Source organism: Rattus norvegicus, chromosome 2 (genome assembly GCF_021556685.1).
Source record: "Rattus norvegicus strain SHRSP/BbbUtx chromosome 2, alternate assembly SHRSP_T2T, whole genome shotgun sequence".
Taxonomy (NCBI): domain Eukaryota; kingdom Metazoa; phylum Chordata; class Mammalia; order Rodentia; family Muridae; genus Rattus; species Rattus norvegicus.
In genome coordinates this window covers 166,123,235-166,140,119 of record NC_141535.1, presented here as the reverse complement: position 1 = coordinate 166,140,119, position 16,885 = coordinate 166,123,235, and the positions used below count along the sequence as shown (strand labels likewise).

At 41.3% G+C, this 16,885-nt stretch overlaps 1 protein-coding gene across 15 annotated transcripts in view; it reads left to right on the top strand.

Moving 5' to 3' along the window:
* The window catches only part of Rapgef2 (Rap guanine nucleotide exchange factor 2), a 221,672-nt gene that overhangs the window by 91,699 nt on the left and 113,088 nt on the right, over positions 1-16,885 (top strand). For 9 of the 15 annotated variants that reach the window (NM_001428994.1, XM_087623058.1, XM_087623041.1 and 6 more), the window contains 2 exon segments: positions 13,615-13,690; positions 15,384-15,551. In NM_001428994.1, coding sequence (NP_001415923.1) covers positions 13,615-13,690; positions 15,384-15,551 — 244 coding nt within the window. 15 annotated transcript variants of the gene reach the window in all.

Below are 16,885 nucleotides of genomic sequence, written 5' to 3'. Positions count from 1 at the left end.
ATCGGGTATGCGAACTTGTCTCCCGTGTACCTGTTAGAGTTTCTCCGTTTCTGTGCGTTGTCTCTGCGCGGTAGATCAAGCTTGCACTCAGCCCATGCTCACGTTCTCATCAGTTTGGCACACTGTCATGGGTCTTGCGTCATATTGATTCCTATGTGTCCTGCCTAAAGTTGACGAACTCCTGATATTCCCACCGCAGGGACATGGTAAAGGTATATATTAACGGTTTCAAGGAAACGCTGGGAGGGTTCCATAAGGCAAAGAAAACAATGAGCAAATGTGAATGTGGTTCGAGAACAGTTGATTTAATTGCAGATGTGGTGTTTAAACTTAAAATTCATTTCAACATTAAAGATAGCAGGTGAAATACTAAGATGAGACACTAGTACCTATGGTAAAACAACCCCTTTGTTTAGTGTAATTCTTTTTTTTTTTTGGCTTTAGTATTAAGAAGAGTCCTGAAGCATTCAGAAACATTCCACATTATTTGGATTGTTCTTTCTCCTCTTAAGTTGTATTCTGAGGTGATATTTGAGGTGCAGAGCAAAGCTGTTCTCTAGGGAGGGAGCTCAGTTGCTGTCTCAGGCTGGGAATTGGGTTGCTATGACTACAGCACACAGATGTGCTGTACATATAAATACAGGCTTTTGTGGTACTCGGGATCCTGACATTGGTAGTGTCAAGTAAGTGGCCTTAAAGAACAGGGTTCTTAGGTTTGTGTGTGGGTGGTTGATCTGTACCAATTGTTATCACGTGCTTGAAGGTCAGAGAATTGTCCTCTCCATTCTAGGTGTAAATGCACGGTGGTTCATTTTGTTACAGTTGTATTTCTCTTACAGGAAAGTACTATTGTACTTACGAAGATCATAAGGTCTAACATGTATCAGTGAAACACAGCATTGATTTTCCCTCTTAAATGTTTGACTTGTGTGTCTGCCACTACATGCAGAGGGATTCACAGCTCTACGATGTGTGAGTTACCTTCAGAGGGGTGTCAGGTACTTTGTGACCTGACAGAGTTCAACGTGTGTCTTAGATATATATGTAGAAACTAATTTTGTTTTTAAGGAAACAAATACTTTGCATTGGACATCCTAATAGGACATAAAATGAGTTAAGGATTTTGCTAAATTCCATGAAGTTGGAATATCTTTGACAAAATAAAAATTTCCAGTTAGTCATTGTTCTAGGACAATATTTCATTTTTTTATGAATTGAAATATGTGTGTGTGTGTGTGTTTGTATAGAATTACACTCGACTGTTAAAAGTAACTATAATATCCCCCACTCAATTTTCTAACGTACCATAAATTGTTTGAAAGTACTACTTGGAATAAGTGAAATGAAGCCATAGCTTAGATATATAAGTTCATGTAGTTTCTTAATGATTATCAATTAAAATTGTACACACAGGATTAGTACTATTTCCTTAGCTGTTTCATTTTACTAACATATTTATGACGTTATAGGATTTATCTTTTCTGCAATTAAATGTAAAATAGCAGAAATGGTATTTGGTGTTCATAAAACCTTTTTTAAAAATGATACTTGTGTATAAGGGTTCTCTGGAGGAACAGAACTGATAGAATATATCTATCTACATATGTATCTATGAGCTGTATTAGAGTGGCTTATAGGCTGTGGTCCAGCTAGTCCAGTCATGGCTGTTTAACAGTGGAAAGTCCAAGAATCAAGTAGTCTTTAGTCTGTGAGGCTAGACGTCCCAGCTTTTCTTCAATGTGTGCTGGAATCCTGAAGAAGTAGGGTCTGTCCCAGTGACGGAAGGGACTTGCCAGCAAGAGTGAAGGAGGCCAGCAGGCAGAGAAAGCTTCCTTCTTCGTTTATATAGTCTTCTATATAGGCTGCCTCCAAGGTCTTCCCCTCAAGATCTGGACTTAACAGTGAGCCTTTCCACTTCAAATGATTTAAATAGGTGTGCCAAGCCACTTGGATTTTAATTAATTCCAGATGTAGTCAATTTGACAACAAGAATAGCCCGCACAGCTTTTACCTTAACTTTTTGAGTTAAATATTTTGGGATAAATTTTATCTTTCAGCTTACTTATGTTTTTGTGGCTATAAATGCTGTTTATTAATGTATAATTTCACAAAGATAACATTTATTTTGTTACACATTCATTTATTTGTGCATTTTGTGATAGGGTTTCACTATATACCTCTGGCTAGTGTGTAACTTGGTATGTAGACTGGGCTGGCCTGGAATTCACAGAGTTCCTCCTGCCTCTGTTTCTGCCTCCAGAGTGCTGGAAAGAAAGACTGATGCCACTGCACTTAGTGTAGCATTGGTGTACTTTTAAAAACATTTTAGCTAATTTTAAAATTAGAGCAATGATCAAACTCTGTAAGAACACTTTCCTTTGTTTTATTGTACAGTTTATGGCCCATAAAGATGAACTTATTGTAAAGATAAAATGTATTAAAATTAATACAAGATTGAGGTTATCCCATTTCATTACTGTAAGTTAACTATTTATGTCAGAGGTGAGTGTGAAAAGATGCAGATGAGAGTTGTGCGTGTGTTCTCTTGCACAGTGGTATATATCATCTGAAGAAACAATCCAGATCCTCATTTCCGTTTTCTATACTCTCGGTCACTTGATTGTGAATTTAACTTATCTAAATTTCAGAGTCTCCACCTTAAGAGTTATTGTGAAGTACGTATTTCAGGCTTCGTAGCCAGTCCTTAGCTCATGGAGGTTACTGTGTGTGTAGAAGCGTCCTTCCTGGTGGCTATAGCAGAGTTTTCATTGACTGCCTGTCACTGTGAGGTAACACAGTCTGGAAACACTGTAGAGAAGAAGAGCTGGCTGCTTAGCACTCAGAACCAGTGAGCGCGAGTGTTAGCTTTTTTTTTTTTTTTTTTTTTAAAGATTTATTTATTTTATGTGAGTACACTGTAGCTGTCTTCAGACAGAATTGGATCCATTACAGATGGTTGTGAGCCACCATGTGGTTGCTGGGAATTGAACTCAGGACCTCTGGAAGAGCAGTCAGTGCTCTTAACCACTGAGCCATCTTTCCAGCCCGAGTGTTAGCTTTTGAAGCCTGCCTGAGGGCCATTAGGTCACTGGAATGAGAGGGTATCGGGGAGGCTGCGTATGGTTGGTGCTGTACAGCACCCTACACAGGGTGTGCTGTGTTGGTGACTCCACTGGCATATCCGTCAGGGTTGAGGTTGATTTGCCATGTGACAGAGTAACCTAGGATACCAAGTAACGGCATTGGACAGCGATTCAGAATCACAGACAGGGCAGGAGTTAAGAGATGGTTGTGACATGAGTAACTTGGTTGTCTGTAGTGGAATTGTGCCTTTGACAGCTCTAACGAGACATCAAGGAGAGGTGGGTAAAATGAACACAGGTTACTCTAGGTATATTGAGTCCTAGGCGTTGACAAATGTGAGAACCGAGGGCATGAATAGAGCAACATGGTAGCTGGTTCACCTTGAGGTAGGTAGAGGGAGGGTTAGGTAAACAGAGACAACAAATGGAGAAAGAGGGACGGATAGAGTTATGACTGAAGGGAACAGGACAGACTAGGACAGCTTTGAAATCATGCCTTTCTATCCATATAACTCCTCTAAGTGCAGAATCACCTTCCTGCCCACCTTAGCAGGCTAGATAGCATATTCCCAGGGCCAACACAAATGCCAAGCTTGTTGGAGCTCATTGAATCTTGTAAATGAGGTAGCACAGGGCTCCCTCAAAATATCAATGTATAAATAATAGTTTGGACTGCTCCTGCTTTTTCTCTCCTGTGAATGTTAATGACTATTTGTCTGTATGGACAGCATGCTTTTATTATTTCTTAGGTACGATGTAGTGTTTATTGACCTATTGTGAACCACTACACTGTTCTTCACTGGGGCTGTGGGTGCTTGCACCCGTAATGGCCGTTCAGACGTCTGGTTGCTTCATGTTGTCTCCAGTCCTGCACTGTCAGACTTGTGATACCAACCATTCTAGTAATAGCTGTATGATTTGCTTGTTTGCTTGTTTTTGTGGTGATGGTTTTGCTCTTTGCTGGGCTTGTTCCAGGATCTTTCGCATACCAAAGAGATCCACTGGTGAGTGGTGATGGCATCAGTCTGAGATTTCTTTCCATATGTTTGTTATTGGCCACTCCTGTTCCTTCCTTGATGAAATTAGTTCAGATCTTCTGCTTAAAAAAAAAAAAGATTAGATTACTTGTATTGACTTGTGAACATTTTGTGTATTCTGGATACAATTCTTTTGTTAAATATATTTTAGAAAAAAAAAGTTTTCTCAATCATTGTCCTGAATTTTTTTTTTTTTTTTGAGCTGGGGACCGAACCCAGGGCCTTGCGCTTGCTAGGCAAGCGCTCTACCCCAACCCCTGCATTTTTCTTAAATAAAAGCCAAGGCTTTAAAAATACAGTATTTGGGCTGGGGAGATGGCTCAGGGGTCAAGAGCACTGACTGCTCTTCCAGAAGTCCTGAGTTCAATTCCCAGCAACCATATGGTGGCTCACAGCCATCGATAATGGGATCCGATGCCCTCTTCTGGTATGTCTGAGGGCAACTACACAGTGTACTCATATAAATAAAATAAATAAATCTTTAAAAAATACAATATTTACTCTGTGTTCTCGAGTATGTGTGTAGGGGGGGTGGCGTGAACGAAGAAAGGCTCGGGTAAGTTAACGTTCAGCCTGTGAGAATCAGCTCTTAACTTCTACCACCTGGACCCAGGAATGACTCTCAGCTTCTCAGGCTTGTGTAAACACCTTTACTTCTGCCCATATCGCTGGCCCTAAACTGTAGGTTTTTAATTTTAATTGGAATTTAATAAAAAATATATCATTTGTATTTTTTAGTTTGGGTACCTTGTTTACAACATCTTAAATGGTGTCACAAAAAGTTTTCTTAGGCTTTTTTTCCCCTAGAAATGTAATATTATCAATTTTTCAATTAATATCTTTGAGTTAATTTTTCTGAGTGATTTGAAGCTTTTTATTTTTGCACATGGAAGTCAATAATTTTAGGAAGATTCCTAAAAGAGTATTTGCAGTCCTTTCAGGTATATATGCATGTGCAAGTGTTTGTGCCGTTTGGAGTGCATGTGAACATCAGAGGACAACTTCATGAAGTTTGTGTGGGTTCTGAGTGTAGAACTCAAGTCACCCTCTTGCCTGCACCAAAAGAATTTCTTAATTTATTGAATTACCTTCACATGCTTTTAAAACCCCACTAAATTGCTAAACCTTTATATAAAATATTTAACTAAAAAAACAAAGAAACATCCCTCTGTATGTTTGTCTGCTTTTGTGTAACCTAATGGTACATTTGTTATAAATACCAATTTTTTTCCTTGTCAGAATATTTTGTAGCTCTGTCTTCCCGTATAGATTTAAGATCAGCTTCTTGGTATTGAGAATACTGGTTAGAATCTGACTGGACTGCCTGGACTGAAGTCAAACACCAGCTTTGTCCATGAGTATAGAGTATCTTTTTATTTCAGAATTTTTTCTTTCAAATATAGGTCACGCATATGTTATATTAGTCTTAATCCTAAACCTTTTCATAGTAAATCACAAGATTTTACCACTTCCGTTCATAAGAGAAATTCTGAAATAGATTAAACAATGCCAACAGTGTTGCTTTTGGTAGAAAGGGGAGGGGCAGTAAATTTACTCATACCACAAGTGTGATTCATGAGAGCAACCCTCATTTCCCTCAGCTGAGTTAAGCAAACTGGCATTTTTATTACTTGCTAACTTGGTAGTAAACTATACGTACGTGTGAATGTTCTTTTCTTTGTTTCAGACAGGTTTTGTTAGGTCCTGTCTTACCCTAGCATTTTACCTCAGGAAATGTGCTGCGTTTGATAGGTGGCCATGATTTGATGCTGATCATGTAAACGTGCTTCAAGACTGAGATGTTAGGTTTTTATCAATCTTACTCATTCACCAACTCATTCTGTAGTTCTTAATGTAGTTGTTGCTTCTGTGAATGCTATAAAAATTAGGTTGTTTGTGGATACATGTTGGAGCTGACTGACTTCTCTGTCTGACTGGCTTTGCACAGTGAAAGGGTGAAGATTAGCGAGCCATTTGGTCTCGGCACGTGTCTCTGTGCTGAAGGGAGAGTCTGCCCTGGACCATAACTTTTAAAGAACCAGTCGGCTGATATCTATGCCAAAGCACAGTGATCAGCAGAGACCTGTTTGTTCTCCTGTGACTGATAGCAGCAGATCGATTTAGCTGAGCTGTCTGTAGCGGGTCGGTCACGAGGACATAGGCACTCCCAAAGCGCAGCCCTCATACCACTGTCCCAGGCTGGTTTGGGTTGTGGCAAGAGAAAAATTTGCGCTGTGTAGCCTGGTACATCTGAGGTAAGAACAACTTTATCACTGGAAGGGGGAAAGCAAGAGACATTCAGCCTCCTCCTGCCTCGCCCATCTGTGACGTAAGCCAGCCTTTACCGTACTAATCCCTCAGGCCAGTACACAGTTCAACTCTTTTTTTGGTGGAGAGCAACCAGCTGTTAGCACTGCTTCCGTACATGTTAATAACAAAAACTGCAGCTGTAGCTCATGTGAACATTTGACCTTGAAGCCCCACAGGAGAACAGGCATTGCTGATTTCTACTTGTCCCTGAGTTACAAGAGTAGATAATGAATTGATAGAAATTGATAAAGAGTATCTGTCAGGCAGCTGCTGAGGTCATGAGACTGGTATGCGGAAAGAGTGCCCATACACCATGCGTAATACATAATGCAGCCCAGAGAGGTGGGCGGGTCATGGAAGCAGGAAGCGAGCCTCAGAAGGAATGTTGGCTGTGCTAGAGTCACAAGCCAGGAGCGCATGGGCTCCCCAGCAGCTAACAGGGAAATGGGAGCGCTTGCTGCTGCTGCAGATCCGTAGCTGGTGGCAGCACTGTTGCTGTACTGGGGCTTCAAAGACATTGAAGACAGTGCAGGTTGGATTTTTAGAAATTAAGATGTTCATGCTACAGATATGAAATGCTTAATACTTCTTAAGTAGATGAGACTACTGAGAGACTGAGGGACTGGGGGAGCAGGGGGAGCACAGTGAAGAGCCCTTCCTTGTTACTTTTGTATGTGCTACATTTGTAAGTAAAGGCTCGGTGCTGGGCTCCCTGTGCAGAGGAGCAGAGCCCGCCATTGTGTGCTTGCTGGTGGTGGAGCATTTCTAAACTAGCTGTGGGAGGTGTCGAGAGACAGCGAGACGTGTGTGTAGGCTCCAGACACTTAGTCCACTCTCTTGACACAGTGCAGTTCACACACACACACACACACTTTGTCATTTATATGATGTATGACTTTATTTTTAAGTGCCTGCTAATTTTTGAGTGAAGGTAAAACATTAAAAAAAGACTATTTTTATGTTGACTTTTTCCATGTACTTCCCTGAGTTTTCTCTTGACTGAGAATGGAATTCATGGCTTCAGCAGTTGCTCTGGGCCTTACCATTTGCTAGCATGCTCTGTGTAGACATCTTTCTATGAGATGTAACTCTTTGGAGTCATCAATACATAAATTGATTTGGTTTAGGAGCATCAGTTATTTATGTTTTAGTTAGTTGCTTAGTTTATAAGGAGATTAAAATTCAGAAACTACCACTTTCAGTAACTATAACTTCACTAGAAATGAAGAGATAAAAAGCAGACTGTCTTATAGTTTGACATTTTAAATCATTTGGTACATTTGGATTGCCTGTCAGTCTCCCAGTTTCACTGCTGGGCTCTGATCTTCTGGTCATCTACCCTGACATGAGTAAGTTTACATTCCGATCTAGAGAACTTGCATTCCGCCAAGCAGTTCTGACGCACACAAGAATGTGGAGGCCCATAGGCAGGGCACTCTTAGGGACACTGATAGAGGGGCTTCTGTGCCCAGCTGCCGCCTTTTCCAGGACACTCACACTAATAAAACATGCTCTTGAGTCAAGTTGGGAGAAAACGTGCTGACAGAAACCTAGGCTTGACTGGCATCACAGCTTCTGCTGCTGATTAGTTACCCATGGGAGTTTACACAAACTAGGTAAGTTGCTTTTCTCAAACGTGTGCTTTCTGGTTATGAACTTGAGGGACTCTGTCTAGCAGGCTGTTACAGACCACGGGCTATTACAAGTGCATTTTGGCTAATATAATGTCATGCTATTTGCACCTGTTAAAAACATTTTCCTTAGTTTATTTTGACTTGAAGAACTGAGTTATTTTGTAATTCTTAATTTTTAAATTGTTCTGCATAAAACCTTCAAGTGGGATGAAAACTGTGGACTGCTGTGCTGTGGTGTGTGCTGTGTGCTGTGTGCTGTGTGCTGTGTGCTGTGCGCTGTGTGCTGTGTGCTGTGGTGTATGCTGTATGGTGTGTGCTGTGTGCTGTGCTGTGGTGTGTGCTGTGGTGTGTGCTGTGTGCTGTGTGCTGTGTGCTGTGCGCTGTGTGCTGTGTGCTGTGGTGTATGCTGTATGGTGTGTGCTGTGTGCTGTGCTGTGGTGTGTGCTGTGGTGTGTGCTGTGTGCTGTGTGCTGTGTGCTGTGCGCTGTGTGCTGTGTGCTGTGGTGTATGCTGTATGGTGTGTGCTGTGTGCTGTGCTGTGGTGTGTGCTATGTGCTGTGCTGTGTGCTGTGTGCTGTGCGCTGTGTGCTGTGTGCTGTGGTGTATGCTGTATGGTGTGTGCTGTGCGCTGTGTGCTGTGTGCTGTGGTGTATGCTGTATGGTGTGTGCTGTGCGCTGTGTGCTGTGTGCTGTGGTGTATGCTGTATGGTGTGTGCTGTGTGCTGTGCTGTGGTGTGGTGTGGTGTGTGCTGTATGCTGTGTGCTGTGTGGTGTGTGGTGTGTGGTGTGTGGTGTGTGGTATGCTGTGTGCTGTGTGCTGTGCTACTGGTGGTCTTTCAGCTGATGGCTGGCAACATTTTCTTAAGGCAGAGAGAGCCAACAGTTGACAAATGTGGACCTGTGTGACTTAACCATCATTTTGTGGCTGTTTAATATTAAAGGTTGTAAGGATGTTCTGGAATTACATTGAGGTGCTGAAATCAAAGTTGTACACTGTGTTCATACAGAACAACCGCCTTAGGAACATACACACCATCCTTTCCCCGCCCTGTATCCCTCCTCACCCTCATAGCTGCCTGTCAAGAGCCAATGTCTGGGATGGAAAAGGGCCAGCAGGGTTCTGAATGTTAAAGCCAAGACTTAGCTGGAACGTCGGCGAGTGTACTTGCTTGCGCACACGTACACATTGATTTTTGTTTTACACACAGGTACACACAAAACCTGACACTATTCTAACAACTGGGATGACTCTTAAAGTGTTTTAATTTAAATGTAAACACAACAACCCTTATCTTGGAAAGTCCAGATTGGCAACAGTTAGCCTATCTGTAGGTTGCGTTCCTGGCCGGAGCTGCTCTGTATGGATTTGACATTCAAATCTTTGGGTATTTTCATCTGACCTAAGGCTCTTACTGCACTCCGTGATTTTGCTGAATTTGAATTGCTCTGTGAATTACAAATGCTGAGCCATCCTTTCCCACTCTGCTAGCTGGCCAGTGGGCCTGGCCATGGAGAGGGGCCTCTCACTGAGGCTTTGACCGTCATTGGGTCGCAGCTGTTTTAATACTCATCTCCCACTGACTGTAAACTACCGAAGAAATAGTGACTGTGTTTTGTGAAATTTTTTGTAAATTCTTATGTTAAAGGACTTATATGTTGATAATACTGATTTGTGTTACCTGTCTAGTGAACGCATTAAGGGGAGTGGGCAGCAAAATACTTTACATGTAAGAAATAATATGGAAACTCTTAGTATTATCCATGGACAAAAGGAAAAATGTGGTTATGTTAAGTTAAGAAAACATAGGTATAACTGATTGCTCGGAACGCTCACTGAGTGTCTTGTTGTATGTGTGCCTTCCCCGTGTCTTCCCACCTTCATTCAAGGCTGCTGTCACTTCAGCATTATATGACCGATGGGAAGAGGTTGCTGTAGTGCTTCTCAGTGGTGTGGTCCAGTCTCAAACAGCACAACATTTTGGTGTGGGGACTCGGGGGTGGAGGTAGGGCTCTCTAATCCTAGCCAGGGCGTGGCGTGACAGGCAAGTACTCTGCCATCTAGTTCTTTGCTTTGAGTTCCTGCTTTTTCTTACTCCTGAGTTTTTGTAAAGAAACCTAAAGCCACTAAAAGGAACAGAAGCTAACTGTGGGGCTCGTCCCTCTCTTCTCCCCTCAGTCCTCGGTGACCTCTCACTTTCTTCCTCTGTAAAGTTGCCTATTCTAGCTAATTCCTCTAAGTGGAATTTCTGTGACTGGTCTGTTGCCCTCCCTGTGATATTTTCAAGGTTCATCCATTTCGTATCATGTGTCAGTTCTTCAGTCCTTTTTATGTCTGAACAGTCGTCCATTGTGAGCTGCATATGGTGTCACGCAATTGTACGTACGCCCAGCACTTGGGGAGGCTGGAGGCAGGAGAAGTGTGAATTTGAAAGCCTGGGTTATGGAGCCAGACTATCCTCACACATTCTGAAACCTATGCCGTGTGTACACAATACTGTTTGTCTGGTTAATAGACTTGTTTTCACATGTGGCCATTGTGAATTATATTGCTTTGAGCTCTACTGTACAGATAATGGAGTCCTGGCATTTCCCTAGCACTAGGGCTATGGACATCACTGTAATAGCCTCATGATTTTATAAGGTAGTCTCTAGGGATCCTAATTCAGGTCCTCCTGCTTCCAGCTGGGATGTAACCAACTGACCCGTCTCCCCAGTTCAGTTGGCTGTTTGATGAAAAGACAAATGCCTTGCTTAGATTTATGCCTCTCTCCTTCAGCATATTTGAGAAGTTAATGTGTTGGAGAACTGTTTTCCCTACTGACAACTTTGTGATGTCTACAGGATGTGAGTCTCGTGGCAGCAGTTTATCAGCTCCCCTGGATCTCCCGTGTCACAGACTCTCCTGGGAATATGTTATAGAGTGTGAACTTTGCATGCTAATACAACTCACAGTCATGGAGTTCTAGAAGGCACGCCCTAGTTGGTAACAGGATTTGCAGTGTAGAGTAGTATGGGGAATTGGCATAGAAACTGTGCACACTAGCAATGCTACGTACTTTGCTAGTGTTGAGGTGGGGATTTACCTTTTCTTGTTGAAGTTCGTGAACAGCCCTGTGGCAGCAGGATTTGATTTCTTTTATCAAGTATTGTAGGACCGTTGTGTGCATCACAGATACGTATGAGTTCTTTACTGTGCCATTCCACATTTCCAAATGAAGCAGTCGTGTTTATAAAATTGTCTAGGTCTGAAACGGAATGAAACATGACACAACTGGGAGCCTCCCAACCGGTTGTGCTTCAGCTTGCTTATTTATTTTGAGGTGTTGGCAGTGGAACCTGGGAGGTGCTCTTGCTAATTACACAGCACCCCGTGTGTTCATTTTTAGATTTCCATGTTATGTTACTTAGTAGCAAACCTTAAATACACAATATACATTTTTTTACCTCACCATGTAATAGGATTAAAACAATGATATTGGTAAGCCTGTTATGTATTTTACTAACATGTGAAAATTATTTTCCAAGTTGTTGAATACCATGACGCCCTGAGGCTGATGACTGGAATCACTTTATTCTTTGAGACTGTGTCTCTCGGTCAGTCCCAGAACTTATAAATTATGGCTAGCCTCACTAGCTAGCTTGCTCCTGGGATCCTCTGACCTTCCTTTCACCACAACAGCCATGCATGTTTGCAGTGGATTCTGGGATCTGAACTCCTATCTTTTTTTTTCGGAGCTGGGGACCGAACCCAGGGCCTTGCGGTTGCTAGGCAAGCGCTCTACCACTGAGCCAAATCCCCAACCCCCCACCCCCAACTCCTATCTTATTGCATGCATGACAAGGGCTTTAGCCATTAAGTCATTTCTCTACCTCACTGGCAGAGTTTTTCTACTTTATAAGACATGCCATAGTATGTATGTTTGAATATGTCTGAATGTATGTCTGAGTGTTTTAGAAAGTATTTTTCAATGGTATTATCTATGATTCAAGTTTTGATCCCCGAAGAAAGTAATTGATGAGTCAACTCTGACCAGTGACCTCACGTAAATGAATAGAATTGACAGATGAAGTGGTCAGAGTGACCTCTTGATTTTCATAGCTTGGTTCTTAGTGTGAAACATTGTATGTCATGATATAAGGGCCCTATAAAAGGAAGGAGACTTTCCATAGAAGTCGCCCAGAATGCCTAATTAACTTGACATTGGGGAAAAGTGTTCAATCAAAATTCGTTGTTAGGGGTTTGGGGATTTAGCGCAGTGGTAGAGCGCTTGAAGTGCAAGGCCCTGGGTTTGGTCCCCAGCTCCGAAAAAAAAGAAAAAAAAATTCGTTGTTAGGAACATGTTTTTTTTTTTTTTTTTTTTTTTTTTTCCTCTAAAAGATGTTTAAAGTGTAATATGTGGACTAGGAACTTTCATTGTGTCATAAAGAAGAAAAGATGTTTATCATTTGCACGAAAATGGAGAATCAGAGATCATCATGTTAAGTGAAATAAGTAAGTCTCAGCTACAGACAAATGTCACCTGTTTCTCTCAGTGCAGCCTCTGTATTAAGAGTACAAAATGTGAGAGGAAGCAGGTCACAGGGAACTGGGGAAGGACCAAGGATAATAGGAGGATGCACAGGTAAAAGCACATACATATGTGCGTAGGTATTACAGTGAAACCTTTTCTTATAGTTACTGTGTGTACTAAGCAAACTAAATAAAATATGACTAAAACACATACATGTAATACGGTGAAATATATACATTCAATCTTTCTTGGAGCTTTAAAAATTGTTTCATTTTAGAGGGAAAGGAAAGGTTTTGGAGTAGTGACTAGGTAGAAACAGGCAGTTTGTGGATGGAAAAGGCAGGCCAGAACTGCTTTGGAACACCTGAGTACTAGCTCGCAAAGAAAATTAAAACACACACACACACACACACACACACACACACACACACAAACCCAGAAGAACAGTCTGAAAGTGAGAGTTGACAGAAGGGTGTGGTCCGAGTCCCCATGGTGGAGCTCTCAGGGAGGGAATTCATGCACACATCTGCATACACATCTGTGCACACCACTTGTCCTAAGTTGGCGTCTTTTTCTTAAAACATTTTGAATAACTTGATCAGGAAAATTACAAAATAGATACACTCCCTGTAGAAGGAATGCTTAGTCTGAGCATGTTAACTTAGAAAAGAGGATTGTGTGTGACTTATATTTTATAAATATTTTGTAGTTTACAATGGGGCCATTTCTGCCTATATTGAAATATTCTAAAACTTCCTCATTGAGAATGACTTCAAACAGTCCATTACAAAACATGTTCATATTAATTCTTCCTTATTTACATTATTAATTTGAAAACAGTTTTCCAGAAAAACATGGTTGAAACTTAGGAGTTTAAAATATTTTGTTATTTCTTTGTATAATAATAGCTAAAGACTTTTTTAATGTATAGTTTTTATAATTTAAAAAAGTTTCCTTAGTTGAAGGTTAGCTAGAACTCCTACTTGATGTTTCTTGATCCCTGAGTCTGTTGTTTTTTTTTTTTTTAACCTCTTTCTAGTTTTGGCAAGCGCTCTGCAGGAAGCTTTAGGCGTGGCTGTGAATGCATTGTCTTAGAGCCTTCTGAAATGATCGTGGTAAGAATATCTCTTTGAGAGCTTTTTATTTGCCTGAAGTATTTTTCAGTAAAAGTTTGAAAAAAAAAAGCTTTTTCACGAACTACTTGTTCATCATAAAGTACTGTATTTTTGTAACAGATTTACTTAATGATTATGAATTTGAGTTCATAATTATAATATTGCAATTATTTACAACACTCGAATGTAGAAGGTAGTTGAAAAGGGACAGTGTTTGGTGTTTGACCTTTATAATTCACTCAGTGGTTATGTCTTTTAACTGAAATTTGGGTGACCCCGGAACTGCAGAAGTTTAGCTCTGAGGGGCATTTGCATTGAGCAAGTTTGGTGTGCACTGAAGGAGCAGTTAACATTAGGCAATCCTGAATTCCTTTAACTGAGCTGGCATTAGAGCCCTGCTGACTCCTTTGTCTCATAATTGTGTGATTAAGATACATTAAGATAAGGCATCATTTGGAAAGGTCAGAAAGATGTTAGCATCATAATTGTCTTAGTAAAGCATTAAAGCAGAACCAAATGTGGGACCACTTTCTTACTGCGTGAGAATAGTTTAGGAGAGGAATGTAGGCATTCTTTTAAGGGAACAAAAGCAAAGGCTGGTGGGTAAAGCACCCATCTCTGACCGGCCTCCTCCAGGGGGCCTCTGTGTCCTCATCTGTCGTCTTGTTCAGGAAGGAAAAGCTTGCAAAGTGAATGATGGCACTGTAGTGGTAACAGTGGAACTTTCTCCATCACGCTTGGTTAAATATTTGCTAGGCAACTCCAGGTCAAGTTTTTAGAGGAAATTTCAGATTTCCCCCAAGATGCGGCAGCGGAATTTTGTCAGCAGTAAGAACTTCCTCATTGAACCTAGTAAAAATTGGACCAAATCTCATAAAATGAGAAAGCAAGATGGCGATGGTAAAATTTAGGATTATGAAAATTGTGGACAGATGATTGGACGTTCCAACACTTTAAATGGAGATTTTTACTCCTGTTAATGCTGTTTCCATGTTTTTTTCTTTTTTTTTGGATTTGTTTTTGGTGAAGTTCCTGAGGTTTCATACCTTGACAGAATTACAGGAACTGTGAGAGCAGCCTCGGTGTGAGTAGTCCTGAAGGCCATCAGTGATGAATAAACTCACTCCACTTGTTCCCTGTTAGCCTGTTCACTAGAAGTTTTAGATGTTTAAAAGGAGGAATTGTGTTTTTAAAGCAGTAACTGCTACATAAGCAGAACGAAACTGAAGGCATACCATATAAGCCGGAAGAGGAACCTTGCTTCCCTGGAGCCATCCTGCTGGCCACACTGTCTGATTCATTCAGGATTCCAGGGGGTTTTACAGATTTTCTCAAGTGCACGAGATGTGTGTATGTGTATACTAAAGTTATGACAAGCAGTGGCTGTATTCATAAAGTGTGGTCATATCCCGTGACCTCTTTGGCTCGAGAGTCAGCACAAAGACTACTTAATGTCTCCTCCCCCGAAACTACAGACTTCAAGGGTAACCCAGATTGTCCTAAGTGGAACTGAGAATGCCTCTTCACCCAAGAGGCCAGTTAGCCTCAGAGAGGTGTAGACGTGTTTAACGTTTGTCTAGAGATAGCTGCAAAATGAATGAAAGTAGACTGTTTGTAAGTTTATTTTCCCATCTAGTGTTAATGTGGAATGGTCTGATCAGAGAAGTGAAATATCTCGGGGGTTTTATTGCAGGTGGACTATATGGATGAAAATGAAGAATATTTTCAGCGCCAAGCCTCCCACAGACAGTCTCGAAGAAGATTTAGAAAAATCAACCAGAAAGGTGAAAGACAGACAATTATCGACACAGTGGACCCTTACCCTGTGGGCAAGCCACCTCTACCTAGAGGCTATCACACGGTAAGTTATACAGCACAGTTTTGGTGCTTCTCCTAAGTCTTTTGTGATGGGGATGCATAAAAAGGTGGTTAAGATTTGATTATTTTTGCATCATTTATTCATTGACTTTATTATTTACTTTGAGACTGGTCTCCCTGTGTAGCCCTGACTGGCCTGGAACTCACAGAGCCCCATCTGTTCTTGTTTGTTTGTTTACATTCCCTTGAGTTTTGCTGCTGCTTCTGGTGGAAGCACACATCATCTCATTTGAATAGAGTTCAGAAAGTATTGAAACAAGTGAGTGGCTTAGCTGTTGTATTTCTTAAACTCTTCTCTGAGATAGGCCGTGAGATAGGTAGGCAGGTAACTTTCGAGTTGGAATTTTTTAAGTTTTCTTCCCTTAATTCAAGAGTTTAGTTTTCTGCTGTGCACCTGTCTCAGTGACTGATATCATATCTGGCTTTTATTTAAGAAGTAGATATATGTAAAGCTTTCGTAGTACCTTTGTGGGTTTTTATTCTGTCGTGAGACTATTAGCTCAGCTCTGTTCAATGCAGAGAACTCAGAGAAGAATCACTTGAAATGACTCAAAGGATAAGAAGCACCTCAGCGTCATGCTCTGAACCGCGTCTGCAGAACAGGTGCAGACATCCTTCTAAACGCTGCGGCCCACTCCATTGCCACGAAGTTCATAGATGTTTGATAAGTAAACTCCTTTTACATTTAAAACAGTGAAGCCCTGCGCAGTGGGTGCTTTGTGTAAACTTCCATAAAGTCAGTTTAGAGCCTCTTTTTTTTTTTTTTTTTTCCTTTTTCTTCAAATGAAAGGACCCCGAGTTCTTATGCTAATGGCCTAACTTGGAATGTGATTTGTCAGCGCCTGGCACACAGAAGTGGCCACTACAGGAAGTTAGTTTATGACTAGATACATTGAAACGGTTCACTCAGTAACTATTTTATACTTCCCAGTTTTTCTTTCTGCAGATAAGTACAACTGGAAAGTGTACACAGACCAAACCATTTTCTCAGCTTTTAGTAACTTGAGATTGAACGTCCTTTATGCCCTGTCCACACACTTCTTTCTAGGAGAGCTCTCTGTATTTACATCTTTAACAGGGTTCTGAACAGCCGCAGTCTGCTCACTCCATGCACTGTTTCAGTTTAACATGGAGAATTGTTTGCTCGAGTTCTCGGGGAAGAGCTGAGTTTTCTCTGCCACAGAGGCAGCTCTCTTTGCCTGTTGGAGAGACTTTGGTATCAGAGAGAAGAGCAAAGTTTGAAAGAAGCTGGGCATGGTGGTACCTGCCTGCTATTTTATTTAGCATGAGGAACAAGACAGAGGCAGGCTGCAGGTG